General features: G+C 55.1%; 1 protein-coding gene across 2 annotated transcripts in view; it reads left to right on the forward strand.

Annotated features, from left to right (window-relative positions):
* The first annotated feature begins 7170 nt into the window (after positions 1-7170).
* PDPN (podoplanin) overlaps positions 7171-15437 on the forward strand; it is a 30876-nt gene continuing 22609 nt past the window's right edge. For both annotated transcript variants that reach the window (XM_062190463.1, XM_062190464.1), the window contains exon 1: positions 7171-7407. In XM_062190463.1, coding sequence (XP_062046447.1) covers positions 7341-7407 — 67 coding nt within the window. In that variant the 5' untranslated portion in view covers positions 7171-7340. The remainder of the gene's footprint in view (positions 7408-15437) is intronic.

Genomic DNA, 15437 nt, shown 5'->3' on the forward strand with positions numbered 1-15437 from the left:
CCTTGCGGCGCCGGCACACCGGGTTCTAGTCCCGGTCGGGGCACTGATCCTGTCCCGGTTGCTCCTCTTCCAGGCCAGCTCTCTGCTGCGGCCAGGGAGTGCAGTGGAGGATGGCCCAAGTGCTTGGGCCCTGCACCCCATGGGAGACCAGGAGAAGCACCTGGCTCCTGGCTTCGGATCAGCGCAGTGCGCCGGCCGCAGCACGCTACTGCGGCGGCCATTGGAGGGTGAACCAACGACAAAGGAAGACCTTTCTCTCTGTCTCTCTCTCACTGTCCACTCTGCCTGTCAAAAATAAAAAAAAAAAAAAAATAGGAAGAATGGGAGGGAGGTGAGAGAAAGAGAAAGAAAAGAAACAGCCTTGCTCTCAGGGGAGGGAGCCAGGCCCATCAGCCATAGCTGGAATGTGTCTCCCCTGTGGGTAGCTCACTTCCCCCACTCACGTGTTGAGGGTATTTGGAGGCGGGGTCTTTGGGATGTAATTAAGGTTGGAGGAGGTTGCTTGGGTGCACACAGCCGCGCACGTGCAGGGGCTGGGAGGGGTGCTGAGACCTGGAGCCACACTGGCAGGGCTCGGTGCAGCCGCCCCTCCCCCGTCCCGTTCCGCCTCTGCCCAGCCACAGGTTCCCAGGCGCACCACGAAGTGCTCTGGGCTTCCTCGAAGGGCGAGCCCTCACGCAGAGCAGAGCAAGCCACAGGGAGCAGAGCCAGAAGCAGAGGCTGCTGGCACAGGGGCCTGGGCGCTCGGTCGGCCGCCATCACCATGGAGCCCCGGGCTCTAGGGGGTCCTGCTGCCCTCCAGAAGGATGGTGAGACGCTGTGGCCAGGGACACACGGGGCTTGCCTGTAACTGCTGCAGGGCGGGGTGAGGCAGCCCTAGTGCTGGGAGGAGACCCAGTCGGGCAGGGCAGCAGGGCCAGGGCAGCGCACACAGGTTCCACACGAGAGAACCAGTGGGGAGGCCTGCGTGTTCCTAAGTTTTCTCCTCAAACGGCTGGGAGGTGGCCGCCCCTCTGCAACCATCCTCTCCCTTTCCCAAAACAACTAGCGCCCTGGTTCATCCCAAACCCTAAGACAGAGCATTTTCTGGTGTGCAAAATAAAATCCCTTTCATCTCAGGGTCTGTGAACCTGCCTTTCCCTGTTTGCCTGCCTCTGGACTGCTAAGCGCAGAGCCCAGACACGCCGGGGTGCTGTGAATAACAAGGGGCCCGGGGTGGCCCTCGCCAGCACCGGGGCACCAGTGTCACGTGCCCCCTTGGCAGTGCGGGGAGAAGGACACATCATCACTCCGTGGAAGCCTGGGACACATCCCAGCCGGAGAACGCTCCACAGCATAACTGTCCTGTGGTCCCCATAATGCATTGGGCTTGGGAAAGACATGGATCAAAGCTGTGGACTGGCACCTGCTGGCCACGTGACCGCCAAACGCAATCTGAGGCCTGGAGGAGATTCCGCAAAGAAGTCTGTAGAGGACATCATTGGACAGCTGTCAGAATATGCACGTGGACTTGGACTAGACAACATCACTGTTTCCACATCGAACTGACTGCCTCTGGGGCAGGCATGGGTGCAGCAGTTAGGATGTTGCTTGGGATCCCTGACGCCAAGTTCCGGCTCTGCTTGTAAATCCAGCATCCTGCTACTGCGCGCTCTGGGAGGCAGCAGGCGACGGCTCAAGTCCTTGGGCCCCTGCCACCCACATTGGAAACCCAGACTGAGTTCTGTGGTCCTGGCCCAGCCAGGCTGTTGTGGGCATTTGGGGAGTGAACTAGAGGATGGAAGATCTCTCTCTCTCTCTCTCTCTCTCTCTCTCTCTCTCTCTCTCTTTCTCTCTCTCTGCCGCATTTGATACTCCTGCTGTGGCTATGAAAGAGAATGTCATTGACCTTAGAGAATTCGCATCCAAGAATTTAGGACTAGAGGATTTAACATCTCCATGATCCTCAACTAACTGAGAATCAAACTGATTTGCGCTGCATGTGGTGTAAACACAGAGAGGCTGAAGCAGACATCACCACGAAGGGAACGCACAGCAGGCGGTACATGGGGTAAAGAGTGCACGGAGCTCTTCTGGTGTTTCTGAAAACTCGAAATTGCACCAAATGAGTGACACAAGGATACCTGAACGTAGGACAACTTTTCTGCTTTCCTGTTTCCCATAATGAATGCATATTTTTATAACGAGAAATTAATAAATGCTTATTGCTTTTTTAAAAAGAATATCTGGGGACAGACATCTGACCCAGCAGCTATGCTGCCCCTCAGGACACCTGCACTCCATGTTGGAATGCTTGCTGGGCGTCCTGGCTGCTCCGCTTCTGCTCCAGCTTCCTGCCGATGCGCACCCTGGGAAGCAGCGGGGGTCCCTGCCACCCACCTTGGGGACTGGGATGGAGTCAGGGCTCTTGGCTTCAGCCTGGCCCAGCCCTGGCTTTTGCAGGTATTTGGGGAGTGAACCAGCGGATGGGAGATCTTTGTCTCTTTCAAATAAAATAAAAGTACGTTCATAACAAATTTTAAAGAGCATATCTGTTAGTAATGCTGATTCTTTGAAGTGTTGCTGGGAAGTTTTCCAGGTCTGTGAAAAAAATTCCAAGATATGGGGCCGGCGCTGTGGTGCAGCAGGTTAATGTCCGGGCGTGCAGCGCTGGCATCCCCTATGGGCACTGGTTTGAGTCCTGGCTTACTCCACTTCTAATCCAGCTCCCTGCTAATGTGCTTGGGAAAGCAGCTGAGGATGGCCCAAGTCTTTGGGCCCCTGCACCTACATGGGAGACTGGGAAGAAGCTCTTGGCTTCCGGCTTCTGATGGGTGCAGCGCCGGCAGTTGTGGCCATTTGGGGAGTGAACTAGCACACGGAAGACCTCTCTCTCTCTCTCTCTCTCTCTCTGTCTCTACCTCTCCCTATAACTCTGTCTTTCAAATAGATAAAATAAGCCTTTAAAAGAATTCCCAGATGTATGGATTAAAATTCATAAACAAAATCTTTTAATTTGTATTAATATAGAGAACAGATTTCATAGGTACAGCTCTAGAATGATAACCATATTTCCCTTCCTCCCCCTCCCTCCCTCAATCCCCCTCCTTGTTTCCTTCCTTTTTTTTCTTTAATTTTTGCAAAAACATAATTTCAATCCCTTCTATAATCACAGGCTTAATTCACCACTAACCATAATATTCGAGAAGTAAAAAGTAGGAGACCACAGATCCACGGGAGTATAAACAAGGGCTAAAAACAACAATCAAATCACAAGGTGTCTGTTTCATCCCTCTACATTTATTTTGGATTCTGTGTTAACATTTCAGAGAAAACATAGGATCTTTGTCTTTTTGGGACTGGCTTGTTTCTCTAAGCATAATGGTTTCCAGTTGAACCTGTTTTGTTGCAAGACAGGGTTTAACTCTTTTCCATGTGTTCTACCTCCTGCTCAACAGAGTTTTTTTAGGGAGTGGCATTACGGTGCAGCCTGCAATGCCGGCATCCATATCTGAGCGCCAGTTCAAGTCCTGGCTGCTTTGTTCTGATCCAGCTCCCTGCTAATGCACCTGGGAAAGCAGCAGAAGATGGGCCAAGTGCTTGAGGCCACTGCACCCACGTGGGAGACCTGGATGGAGTTCCTGGCAAGCATCTGGGGAGTGAACCAGTGGATGAGAGAGTTCGATCTCTCTGTCACTCTGTCTTCTAAATCAATCAATAAATATTTTAAAAATCCTGTTTATGATGAAAAAGAATTGGTATCTAGTTTTTCAAAATTCTTCCAGGAGGTTTACAAGCAAAATTGTGTGCAGCCTCTGGAATGGGGCATGAGATAGCCTGACTGACAACAGGAGGGGCAGGGGGCCTCCAGGAGACCCCGGGAGAGCAACAGGTACCTTGGTGAATAGAGAAACCCAGGTCAGAAATCCAAGGCAGCCCCCTGTTCATGGCACAGCAGCAGGCACTAGTTCCTGGTTGCAATGGGATAACTCAGTTTCCCAGAGTGGGCACCTGGGGCCCAACGGATGGGACAGGGAAAAGGAATGGAGGGCACTCTCAGGAACACGCCCCAAGGGGAGGGCTGGACCAGCAGAGGACCCTGTGGTGTGAGTGCCTGTGTGCCGGGCCAGCTGGGTTTCCCAAGTTCAAGAGCAGCCAGCTCTACTGGAACCTTGCAAAGGACTTCTGCCACGGCACTGGCCGAGTGACCAGGAGGCTGCAGTGGGCAGCAGAGGCTGAGAGCCAGAAACAACCACGGAGCAAGTGCAGTGGTGATGCTCCTGGCTGTGCATTGAGCCCCCCCCCCCCAGGAGAAGGAACACCCCCATTTCAAAGAAGCAGCAACCGAGGCTGCCATGGAGCTGGGGTTTGGTTTCCGACACCCAGACTCTTTCCAGCAAAGCGAGGTGCAGAGAATTGCGCCCAGTGCAGCACCCCCCCCCCCCTCCCCAGCTCATCTTATTCCTGCAGAACACACCTGGGTCCCAGCTCCTACCTCCAAGTGCGTGACTGACTTGGGGCCACAGAGCTGCCCTGGCTCTCTGAGACTCAGCTGGGGATTGCAGCTCTGCTGGCTGCTCCCAGAGGCCTCAAGGAACATAGGAGACAGGGGAGACCCCAGCACCCACTCTCCAGCACCCCTGAGGGTGGAGGGTCCCATCTGGATGCTCTCGCTGTTTCTCACTCCACAGCCTGCCCCCTTCCCTCCAAAAAAGCGATTTACAAACCTGTTTGGCCAAATCTTTACCCAAAGCACAGCAGGGCACGTGGCTCCACTCCTCCTTGCTGTGTAACTCCACACAGTTCATCCGGCCTCTAAAATAGGTTCTCAGGGGCCAGCGCCATGGCTCACTTGGTTAATCCTCTGCCTGAGGCGCCAGCATCCCATATGGGCACCGGGTTCTAGTCCTGGTTGCTCCTCTTCCAGTCCAGCTCTCTGCTGTGGCCCGGGAAGGCAGTGGAGGATGGCCCAAGTCCTTGGGCCCCTGCACCCCCATGGGAGACCAGGAGGAAGCACCTGGCTCCTGGCTTCGGATCAGCACAGCTCCGGCTGTAGTGGCCATTTGGGGAGTGAACCAACGGAAGGAAGACCTTTCTCTCTGTCTCTCTCTCTCACTGTCTATGACTCTACCTGTCAAATAAATAAAATAAAATAAAACAGGTTCTCAGTGTGGGGGCCCAGGGCCAGCAGCATCAACATCTCCTGGGAACTTGTTAGAAATGCAAATTCCTAGGCCCCAGCCCAGATCTGATGACTCAGCACCTCAGCCCCCAGGTGAACCTGCCTCCTTGTGCATGGCCTGAGGGTTGCCTGCGGGAGTGCCGGGGCAGCACTCACTGCAAGGTGAAGGCCCCTGTGGGCTCTCCCAGCTCTGCCTCTCCCCACCCGGGCGGGATCTCCGCTTCCGGGCCCCCTGTGCTTCCCTGTGTCTCCGTTAGCCCAGGCCTGAGTCCTTCCTGAGAGTCTCGGCTCTGCTGGAACCCCTCTGCCACGGCCTGCATTTCCCTCTCCATCTGTGATTGCCTTGTCCAGGGAGGAGGCTTCCTCCCTCTGGACTTTGGGCTCCCCTGCCGGGCCCTGCCACTCTCCCTGGAGAGTATCAGGGTGGCCAGCAGCACCCAGACCCTGTCCCGTGCCCGGATCCTAGACTACATCCATTCCCCCGTACTGCTCCTATTCCATCCCACACCTGAAGGTCAGGTGAGCCACCAACCCCTCTGGGAGGCAGGGAGAGGGTGGGTCTCTGGGAATCCTAGATCCAGACATTCCCCTAAAAGGGCGGCTGCCTTTAACCCCTTCTATCCCCCAGCTTGGTGGCATTGCTTCCAGGTACAGGTGGGTCACCTTCTACCTTCTTCTTCCTGTGGCCTTGGAGCCGGCTTGCTTTTCTCCCTGTCTAATAGGCGGACAGACAAGGCCAGTTCTGTCCTGCAGAGACAATACAAGGTGTGTCACTCAGGAAAGCCTGTGCCCCCTCCCCAGCCATTGTTTTTCCAACTTTCAGGGCTCAGCTCTGATCCCATAGGCCCAGGACCCGCCTTCTCTGGGTCACTGTGTAAGCCCTGCAGAATCTGCCTGCTCAGACCCTCCCCCCCTGCCTGTTAATCACCCCCCCCCCGAGACTCCTGCTGAGAAGGGGCAGGTCTAGGAAGGCCAGTGACAAGGGTTTAAAATAGGAATTCCCCAAGGGTCAGACCCAGTGGTCTGGGGTGCAAACTCCAGGATCTGAGCTTCTAGAATCTCCTAGAACAAGTCCCCTGAAGATTCTTATGACAAAGTAAATGTGGTGTCAAAGAAAACAAGCTGAAAACAACCCATTTTCATAGCCCCCCACCCCCCCAGTGGAGCTTGGGGGCTTTCAGTCTCCGGCTCATTTGCTGAATGGCAGCTGTGGCAAAGAACCAAATTGTGGTTCTTCAAAAAAAAATTTAATTCCAACAGTTCAGAGGAAAGTAAAGTTGAAAAAATAAATTCTCCTGTTGCTGTTGCCTGAGGTCAAAGCAAGGCCCCTTCAAGGAGCAAAACGGACAGTGCAGGATCCAACTCCAGGGTTAAAAAGGGCGTGGAGGGAGCTGGACGTGGAGCCGGGTGAGTGGTGGCGGCACCTGTGCCTGGCCCCAGCCTCACAGCGCTCCACTCCCGGGGAGAAGTAGATGGAGCTTAGCTTGTTTCCCAAAAGTGAGGCTACTGACCTCTCCTCTGGCCAGCTCTTGGGGCCCTTCCGGCCCGGGGTCCCCTGGACAAGGGCGCGATTGACCAGCGTGAATCGCCTCGGGCCCACCCAGTTGACAGCCAAGAAAAAAAAATTTTTTTAAACCATCAAGGAATAGTGCCAGGCTTGGTTCAAACAGTCCTGACCACACAAGAAAGCGATCCCTTCTCGCTCCAGCCATAACAAGACCTTGCGCCTGCCTCTTCAAAACAAAATCATAAATATAGCAACAAAGCACACAAGTCTGAGAGCACACCCGCTCCCCCCGGCTGCTGGCGCACAGCGTAGAAACCCGCGCGCGGCCCCGCAGCTGGTGCGCTGTGACTTTAAACCTGGAGGGGGGTTCGCGGCTTACGCGCCGGCCAAAGAGAGCCCGAGGGCGGTCCTAGCGCCGGGGCTGAGACCACCTTACCGCCCGGCTCCCCGCCCCCGGCTGGAGGCATAAATGCTGACTGCGCTGCCCACGTCGCCAGCTGCGAAGTTCGCCGTCCCGACCGCCTTGCGCCCGGGCACCGTGGCGCGCTGGGCCTCTCGCTCCCTGCGCCCCTGCAGGCTGGACGTGGCCATCTCCCCAGGGACTCTTCCAGCCCCTCTCCCAGCCCCTGCGCGCGACGACTGCGGCTCCAAGCGCACGAGGGAAGCGGCGAGATGTGCAGGGCGCGCGTTCTGCTCCTGCTCCTTGGCAGCGCGGGGCTCTGGGCGCCGGCGGCGGGAGGTAAGCGGGCGGCGGGTGGAGACGAGCGGGGAGACGCGCAGCAGGCGCGGGGCCTGGCCCTGGAGGTTGCCCGAGGGGCAACAACGGGGAGCCCGAGGCTGTGCCTGCGTGCACGCGGGAGGAGGAGCGGCAGTGGCTGAGCCTGGTGGCGGGAGGAGCCCTGGAATCCGCGGGCAGCCGGGGTGGGCAGCCTCCCTCCGAGCCAGCTCCCTAGCGCGGGGGTCCAGGGAGCCTTCCTCAGCGCGCCAGGGCGGCTGGCTCTCCTCGCTGGCAGGTGACGCAGAGATGCGCGTGATCCCGGGGGAAGTTTGTCCCGTGGAATCAGGCGGGACACTCAGCAGGGTTGGGGCGCGGCTGGGGGTTGCCCCGGGACCATGGTCTTGGCGTCCCTTGGAGCAGCCTGGGGGTGCCACCCCGGTTGGGGGGCGTTTTAGTGGCCTGTGCCCGGGAGCATACTTGTGAACGGAGGTTGAAGTGAGCTGGGGGCTGCGTGTTGAACTTGGCCAACAAGGTTAGTGGCTGAATTAGGGACTCCTTACACTTTAAATGGCTGTGACCCAAAGACGGGGGGCACTGCTGGCCTCTTGTCCACACCTTGCCCTCCTGAGGGTCCCTTCTTCCTTCTTCTCACTCCGGGTCCATTTCTGCTCCGTTGCTGCCTTGGGCCACCCCCCACCCCCCACCCCGAACTTTTGTCAATATCTTGTTTTCTTGGATGTTTAATCTGCTTCCCCAAGAGAGTAGAAGCTCCAGACAGAGGAAGCAGGCACATCTCCCCTCGGTGCCCAGGGCCGTCTGCGCACATAGTAGTTGCTCACTGAATGTTGGTTGGGGGGCTTGTAAGTGGACCGACTGGCGTGTGATCTCTGGGGCTGAGGATCTAGAGGAATCCTTGCAGAGGGAGGGGCTTGTAGGCAGGACGGACCCAACGTAGGCACCCATAATTGTACACGGGAAAATTACACGGAGTGCAGGACAGTCCCCAGCGGGCACCTCTCTTTAGAGAGCCCAGCAGCTATTCGGGGCAGTCCTATCTTTGGAACGTCTCCCGCCACCAGGAAGCAGACGGGGCTGGGTTTCCGCTGTACGTCCGTGGTGCCCAGACACGGTACACTGGGACACCACTTTGTGCACCCCAGAGCAAGGTGAGGGCTGCCCTCCCCCACCTGAGCCGGGTGCCTCCCAGGACAGACAGCTGATGGCTGAGCCACATCCTCTGTCACCCAGAGAGAGCCCGGCTGTCATTATCTTAAGCCAGCTCTGGAGTGTCAGTCAGTCTGGGAGGGGGCCACATCCCACCCTGTCTGAACAAGCAGCCGCTTTGGGGCTGAGACCTTCCCCGGCTAGCTGGGGCCCAGCCGAGGGGCTGCAGACGGGGGTCTGCAGGGTTTTTGTCTGTGGACAATGAGTGTCACAACTTGAATGGGGATGAATAACTTCATTGAGCTCAGCCGGATTGTTGCGGGCTGGCCTGGGGGTGATCATGGTCATGCATTTCATTGCACTTCTCTGGGATCCTCCGCCATACCAGGGTGTCTCTCGCTAGAGCTCTAGTCTAAATTGCTTTTATAATCTGGCCCCGCGTGCCATCTCTCTGGATCTTCCAGGTTTCAAAAGCCGATCTGTTGTGCACCCATCTGGCGTGTGCCCCACCCTCACCCTGAACTTTCCTCCAAATCGTGTCCTCCTGGGCCCCTCCCGTCGGTCCGTTTATTTTGTGAAATTCTGCAAGCTGTTGCTTGCCGCTGGCCCACATGTGATTTTCCGGCACCAATCTGCCCGGAATTAATCATGCGGCAGGCAAATTTCCCTGTGATTTCCCCGAGATCCTTGCCAGTTCTCGAGGCCCTGAAATCTTCATGAGTTGCTAGGCGTTTTTGTTGTACTTTGGGTATTTAATACAGATCCGCTCTGTTAGAGACTTGGTGAGGGGCCCTATTCATTGCTCTGGTGTGTAAGAACCAATGGCATTCAATAGAAAAGCACATTTTAAAAAGTGTGTCCAAGCATGAGGAGGCTGAGACCAGACGGAGCCAGCAGGAATCCACGCCCTCCTTCCTCTGGCTTCCGTGAAGTGAACAGCACAGGGGTGCCCCTGTACCCGAGGATGAGAGTGACCCCCTCGCGCCTTGGCGGGACAGTGGGTGGCCCAGCCAAGGAGAAAGGACATTACCACCTCCCTCCCCTCCCTGTGCACCAGGAATGGCAGGAGCTGCCTCATTTCACCGTCGCAAGGCCCACGAATTATCTGCCATTATTTCAGGACGGGCCAGAACTGGGGTTCCAAAACAGTTCAGACTCCAACATCAAGCCCTTGTTACTATGTTACTCTGATTTTTTATTTATTTATTTATTTTTGACAGGCAGAGTGGATAGTGAGAGAGAGACAGAGAGAAAGGTCTTCCTTTTTCCGTTGGTTCACCCTCCAATGGCCGCCGCGGTTGGTGCGCTGCGGCCGGCGCACCGCGCTGATCCGATGGCAGGAGCCAGGTGCTTCTCCTGGTCTCCCATGGGGTGCAGGGCCCAAGCACTTGGGCCATCCTCCACTGCCTTCCCAGGCCATAGCAGAGAGCTGGCCTGGAAGAGGGGCAACCGGGATAGAATCCGGTGCCCCAACCGGGACTAGAACCCGGTGTGCCGGCGCCACAAGGCGGAGGATTAGCCTGTTAAGCCATGGCACCGGCCTACTCTGATTTTTTTTTTGGGGGGGGGGGAGGCAAGATGCAGATCAAGACACCTGCGTCACATGTTAGAGTACCTGGGTTCCATACCCGGCTCTTGTTCCTGCCAACACAGCTCCTGGAATGCAGGGGTGATGGCCCAAGTGCTTGGGTTCCTCCACCCACATGGGAGATGCAATCCTGGGTCCCCTCTTTGGCTAAGATTGGGAGTTGTTGCAGGCATTTGGAGAGTTTCTCTCCCTCCCTCCCTTTCTCTCTCTCTATGTATGTGTGTCTCATTTTTTTTTTTTTTTGTCTATCAACTAATTAAGCAAATAAGTAACTTAAAAAAAAAAACATAAGTTGAACCTGAAATTAAAGTTGAACCTCACTTTAAGCCCCTTAGACAAGGAAGCAAGAACTTTCTAAAGTTGTTAAAATCCCAGAGTGAGGGTTTGGTGCTGTGGTTAAGATGCCGGTCCGATGCCCACATCCCTGATCTGGGCTCTGGCTGCTCCACTTCTGCTCCAGCTCCTGCTAATGTGTACCCTGAGAGGCAGCTGGTGACGGCTGCAGTGCTTGGGTCCCTGCCGCCCACGTGGGAGACCCAGGTTGGTTTTTGGGCTCCTGAGCTCAGCCTCACCCAGCCCTGGCTTTTGTGGATATTTGGGCAGTGAACCGGTGAATGGAAAATTTATCTCCATTTGTCTCTCTGCCTTTCAAATAAAACAAAAATAATGATTAGGAACAAGATAGAAAACCCCTTGTGTTAAATACTCACCTTCATATTGCTTGAAGAATGAAATGGTCATAGCACATTAAAGTTGGGTTCATTTATTCATTCTGCAAACAGCACCCCTCAGATGTGGCTGGATGCAGGATCTGAGCTATGCGCCCTTGAGGGAGGCGCACCTAAGGTTGGGAAGTGCCCTCTGCAGTCCACTGCCTGTGCTTTAAATTCCACGGGCCTGTCTGAATATTTGTCATATTTCTGGCGTCTGAGAGTGGGCCTGCCAGGTTGTAACTTGCAGGCGTCATCCTGGGGAGGACAAGGGGGGAGAGAGAGGACTCCATCCCCGCTACATAAGTCTGAATGGGACCCTACAAGGAAGCCTGGCTGTGCCCCCCAGGCCCCCAATGATTGGAGTGCAGGAGGGACCTGGCCAAGTGGACAGTGACTTGAGATTCATCTTATGGGGCTGGCGCTGTGGCGTAGCGGGTTAAGCAGCTACCTGCGATGCTCTGCCCCAAGGAGAAGGGAGTGGGCTTGTCTGGAGCCAAGAAAGGAGGAGGAAGGGCACCAGGGGTTGTTAAGTCCGCCCTGCCCAAGGAATTCCTTTACCTGACAAATATTTGTCGAGTACCTGCTGTGTGAGTCAGGCAGCGGGGAGCCAGCACAGAGCAAGTGAGAGATGTGCTCTGCGGGGCCTGAGCACCCTGGTCTCGCTCAGCGTGACCCCGCCGTGAGTCAGGGGCCTCATTCCTACACAGTCTGAAGTGTGTCCCGCCCTGCTTCCCTCCTTGGGTGCGGCGACCTCCCAGCATCCCAGGTGTTTCACGCCCAACAGGGACATGCCTTGGATAGCAAAAATGCATCTGAAGCACTAGAAAGCCATTGCCCACGGGAAGTGAAGTATTTGCTCCCTGGCTGCTTATGAGTTGGGTTAATGGGGAGCGGTTTTGTCTGAGCCGGATGGCCCCACAGGAGTGAATGTGACTAAGGCTATGGATGGGTGATGTTAACAGCAGCAACCCAGCGCTGACGGTTTACGGCATGCCCACAGCTCACTGGCTCTGTTTCAGCCAATACTTACGACAAAGCCACGAGGCAGGAACTATTCGTGAATTATGGAAACGTTTCTAAGAGCCCCAGTAACGTACATGCAGACACGGAGCTGGTCAATGGCAATGGTGATGGCAACAGCGAGACTTGAACACAGGCTGCTTAGCCCCAGAGCCCGCGCCCCTAACCACCGAGCGAGGAGCGGGAGCCCGGGGTCAGTGCTGCTGGGGACACCTGGGAAACCTTAGTTGGGTCCTTCAAGGGTCTTACGGCAGCAGCAGCCACTTATCATTCTCACAGACATAATTTTCTTAGGCTGGGTGATTTTTGCTATATATATGCATATATATATTTGCTATATATATATATATGCAATGTTTTCTTAAAGACTTTTTTTTTTAATTTGAAGAAATTAGAGGGAGGAGAGAGTGAGAGAAAAAAGAGAGAGATATCTTTCATTCACTGGTTCATTCCCCAGATGGCCACAATGGCTGAGGCCAAGCCAGGGCCAAAGCCAGGAACCAGGAGCTTCTTTTGGGTCTCCCATGTGGGTGCAGGGTCCTTGGGCCATCCTCCGCTGCTTTCCCAAGCTCATTAACAGGGAGCTGGATGGGAAGCGGAGCAGTCGGGACTCCTATATAGGCTGCCGGCACTGCAGGTGGCGGCTTTACCCGCTACACCACAGCACCATCACCATCACCATGTTAGTATTGATTATGGCTGTGCCCAATGCCGGGAATACCGAGTGAAAGGATGCTCTCCCTGTCTTAGTGTTTAGGAGCCCGTGTGTTACTAAGAATGTTGAGAGTTGGGGGTGGGGGACGGAGCAAGGGTGGCTGATGGGGACGGGGGATGCCGCTGGATAGGACCAGTGACTTCTGCCCTGTGGCTCAGTACGATAGCTGTGGTCAACAGCAATTCATTGTGTATGTAGAGTAACTAGCAGAGAGGACCTGGAATGTTCCCGCACCAGAAATAAACAATGCGATGGACGTGCTGATCACCCTGATCTGGTCATTACATGTTGTATATGTGTGTTATATCACATGGTACCCCACTCGGATGTACCGTTACTATGTGTCGAAAATGCAGGTGGGCAAGGAAACTGTATGTCCAAATCACCTGCACCTGCGGGCAGGTCCTGTGCCTGTTGCTGGGAGCTGGGAGGGGATGGAGACCCCGTGGCTGCAAGGAGCCAGGCGAAGCCTCGTGGGGAAGATGTGGTCAGTCTTGGCGGTGGACAATGGTGAGTTTTGGGCAAGGAGGCAGAGGAGAAGGTGCCGGAGCAAATGTGTGATGATACTTGACTGTCTTGGGTGTCATGCGGGCGGAGGTGTGGGCATCAAGCTCTGGGGAGCGTGGGGAAGGCTGCTGGAGTCGGGGTGGAGTGGGCACTGGCAGGCGGCTGGGGAGACACGTGAGTCCACGTGGCGTGGGAAAGGCAGACTTTTTTTTTTTTTTTTAAGATTTATTTTGAGCCGGCGCTGCAGCTCAATAGGCTAATCCTCCGCCTTGCGGCGCCGGCACACTGGGTTCTAGTCCCGGTCGGGGCACCGATCCTGTCCCAGTTGCCCCTCTTCCAGGCCAGCTCTCTGCTGTGGCCAGGGAGTGCAGTGGAGGATGGCCCAAGTGCTTGGGTCCTGCACCCCATGGGAGACCAGGAGAAGCCCCTGGCTCCTGCCATCGGATCAGCGCGGTGCGCCGGCCGCAGCGTGCCAACCGTGGCGGCCATTGGAGGGTGAACCAACGGCAAAGGAAGACCTTTCTCTCTCTCTCTCTCTCTCACTGTCCACTCTGCCTGTGGGAAAAAAAAATAATAAAAAAAAAAGATTTATTTTGTGTATTTGAGAGGTAGAGTTACAGAGAGAGGGAGAGACAGAGAGAGGTCTTCCATCTGCTAGTTCATTCCCCGGATGGCCTCAACAGCTGGAGCTGGGCTGATCAGAAGCCAGGAGCTGGGAGCTTCATCCGGGTCTCCCACGTGGGTGCAGGGGCCCAAGCACTTGGGCCATCTTGTACTGCTTCCGAGGTGCATTATCAGGGAGCTGGATGGGAAGCGGAGCGGCTGGGACTTTAACCAGTGCCCATATGGGATGCCGGCACTGCAGGCCGGGGCTTGTCGTACTGTGCCGCAGCGCTGGCCCCCAGACCTATTTTTTTTTTCCTTATAGTCAGTAATAGAGATTGGGAGTAGGATGGGCTGAGGATAGTGGTTGTCCAAAGTGGATGAAGAGGGAACCATGGAAAGTTGGATCAAATTGTGGGGCCAGTCTCAGAGCAGGTAGGACGTCAGGAAGTGAAGAGACAAAGGGTAGTGACCACAGAAAGGGGGGCGGGGATCAGCGTTCGGGGAATAAGAGCCAGCAAGGTTGGCACCTCTGTATTTCCTGATTTCCTGTTATTCTTCCCTCATTTCCTCATTTTTTTAAAATAATTTTTTTCTTTTTTAAAAGATTTATTTATTTGGAAGGCAGAGTTACAGAGAGGCAGAGGCAGAGACAGAGAGGTCATCTATCTGCTGGTTCGCTCCCCAGATGGCAGCAACAGCTGGAGCTGAGCCGATCTGAAGCCAGGAGCCAGGAGCCAGGAGCCAGGAGCTTCTTCCCGGTCTCCCACATGTGTGCAGGGGCCCAAGCACTTGGGCCATCTTCTACTGCTCTCCCAGGCCATAGCAGAGAGCTGGATCGGAAGTGGGGCAGCCAGGACTTGAATCGGCGCCCATAGGGGATGCCGGTGCTGCAGGTGGTAGCTTCACCTGCTACTCCACAGCACCAGCCCCAGCCCTGCCCCATTTCTTATTAGTTTCCTCTTACAATGCTCACTGCTCTATTACAGTTTTTATTGATATATAACTCACATACTATAAAATGAACCCTTTAAATGTAAACAATTTAGCATTTTAGTATAGTCACAGAATTATGCAGCCATTACCACTATCAGTTTTAAAACATTTTTTAAAAAGATTTATGTATTTATTTGAAAATCAGAGCTACAGAGGGAGGGAGGGGGGAGGGAGGAAAGGAGGGAGAGGGAGAGAGAGACAGAGAGACAGAGAGAGAGAGGAAGATATCTTCCATCTGCTGGTTTATTCCCCAGATGGCTGCAACAACCTGGTGTAGGGCAGGCCGAAGCCAGGAGCCAAGAGCTTCATCTGGGTCTTCCATGTGGGTGGCAGAGGCCCAAGTTCTTGGACCATCTTCTGCTGCTTTTTCAGGTGCATTAGCAGGGAGCTGGATTGGAAGTGGAGCGGCTGGGACACAAATGGGATGTTGGCGTCTTGGGAGGCAGCTTTACCAGCTACGCCACAGTGCCAATCCTTAATTTCAGAACATTTTTAGTAACTCCCTCCCCCAAAGCCCCAAGTCATCAGCAGTCACTCCCCCCCCCCCCCCCCCCCATGCAGCCCCTGACCACCGCTGCTCCATTTGCTGTGTCTGGGGATTTGCTAGTCTCGCTTTCTCGTTTCAGTGAACTCACACGAGGTGTGACCGCTTGGGTCTCTGGTTTAGCACGGTGTTTGTCGGGTGCATCCTGTGGTGGGTGGCAGAGCTGCGTTCTCTCTGGGGCTGCGTATCAGCCCATTATCT

This window comes from Lepus europaeus, chromosome 5, assembly GCF_033115175.1.
Source record: "Lepus europaeus isolate LE1 chromosome 5, mLepTim1.pri, whole genome shotgun sequence".
NCBI lineage: Eukaryota > Metazoa > Chordata > Mammalia > Lagomorpha > Leporidae > Lepus > Lepus europaeus.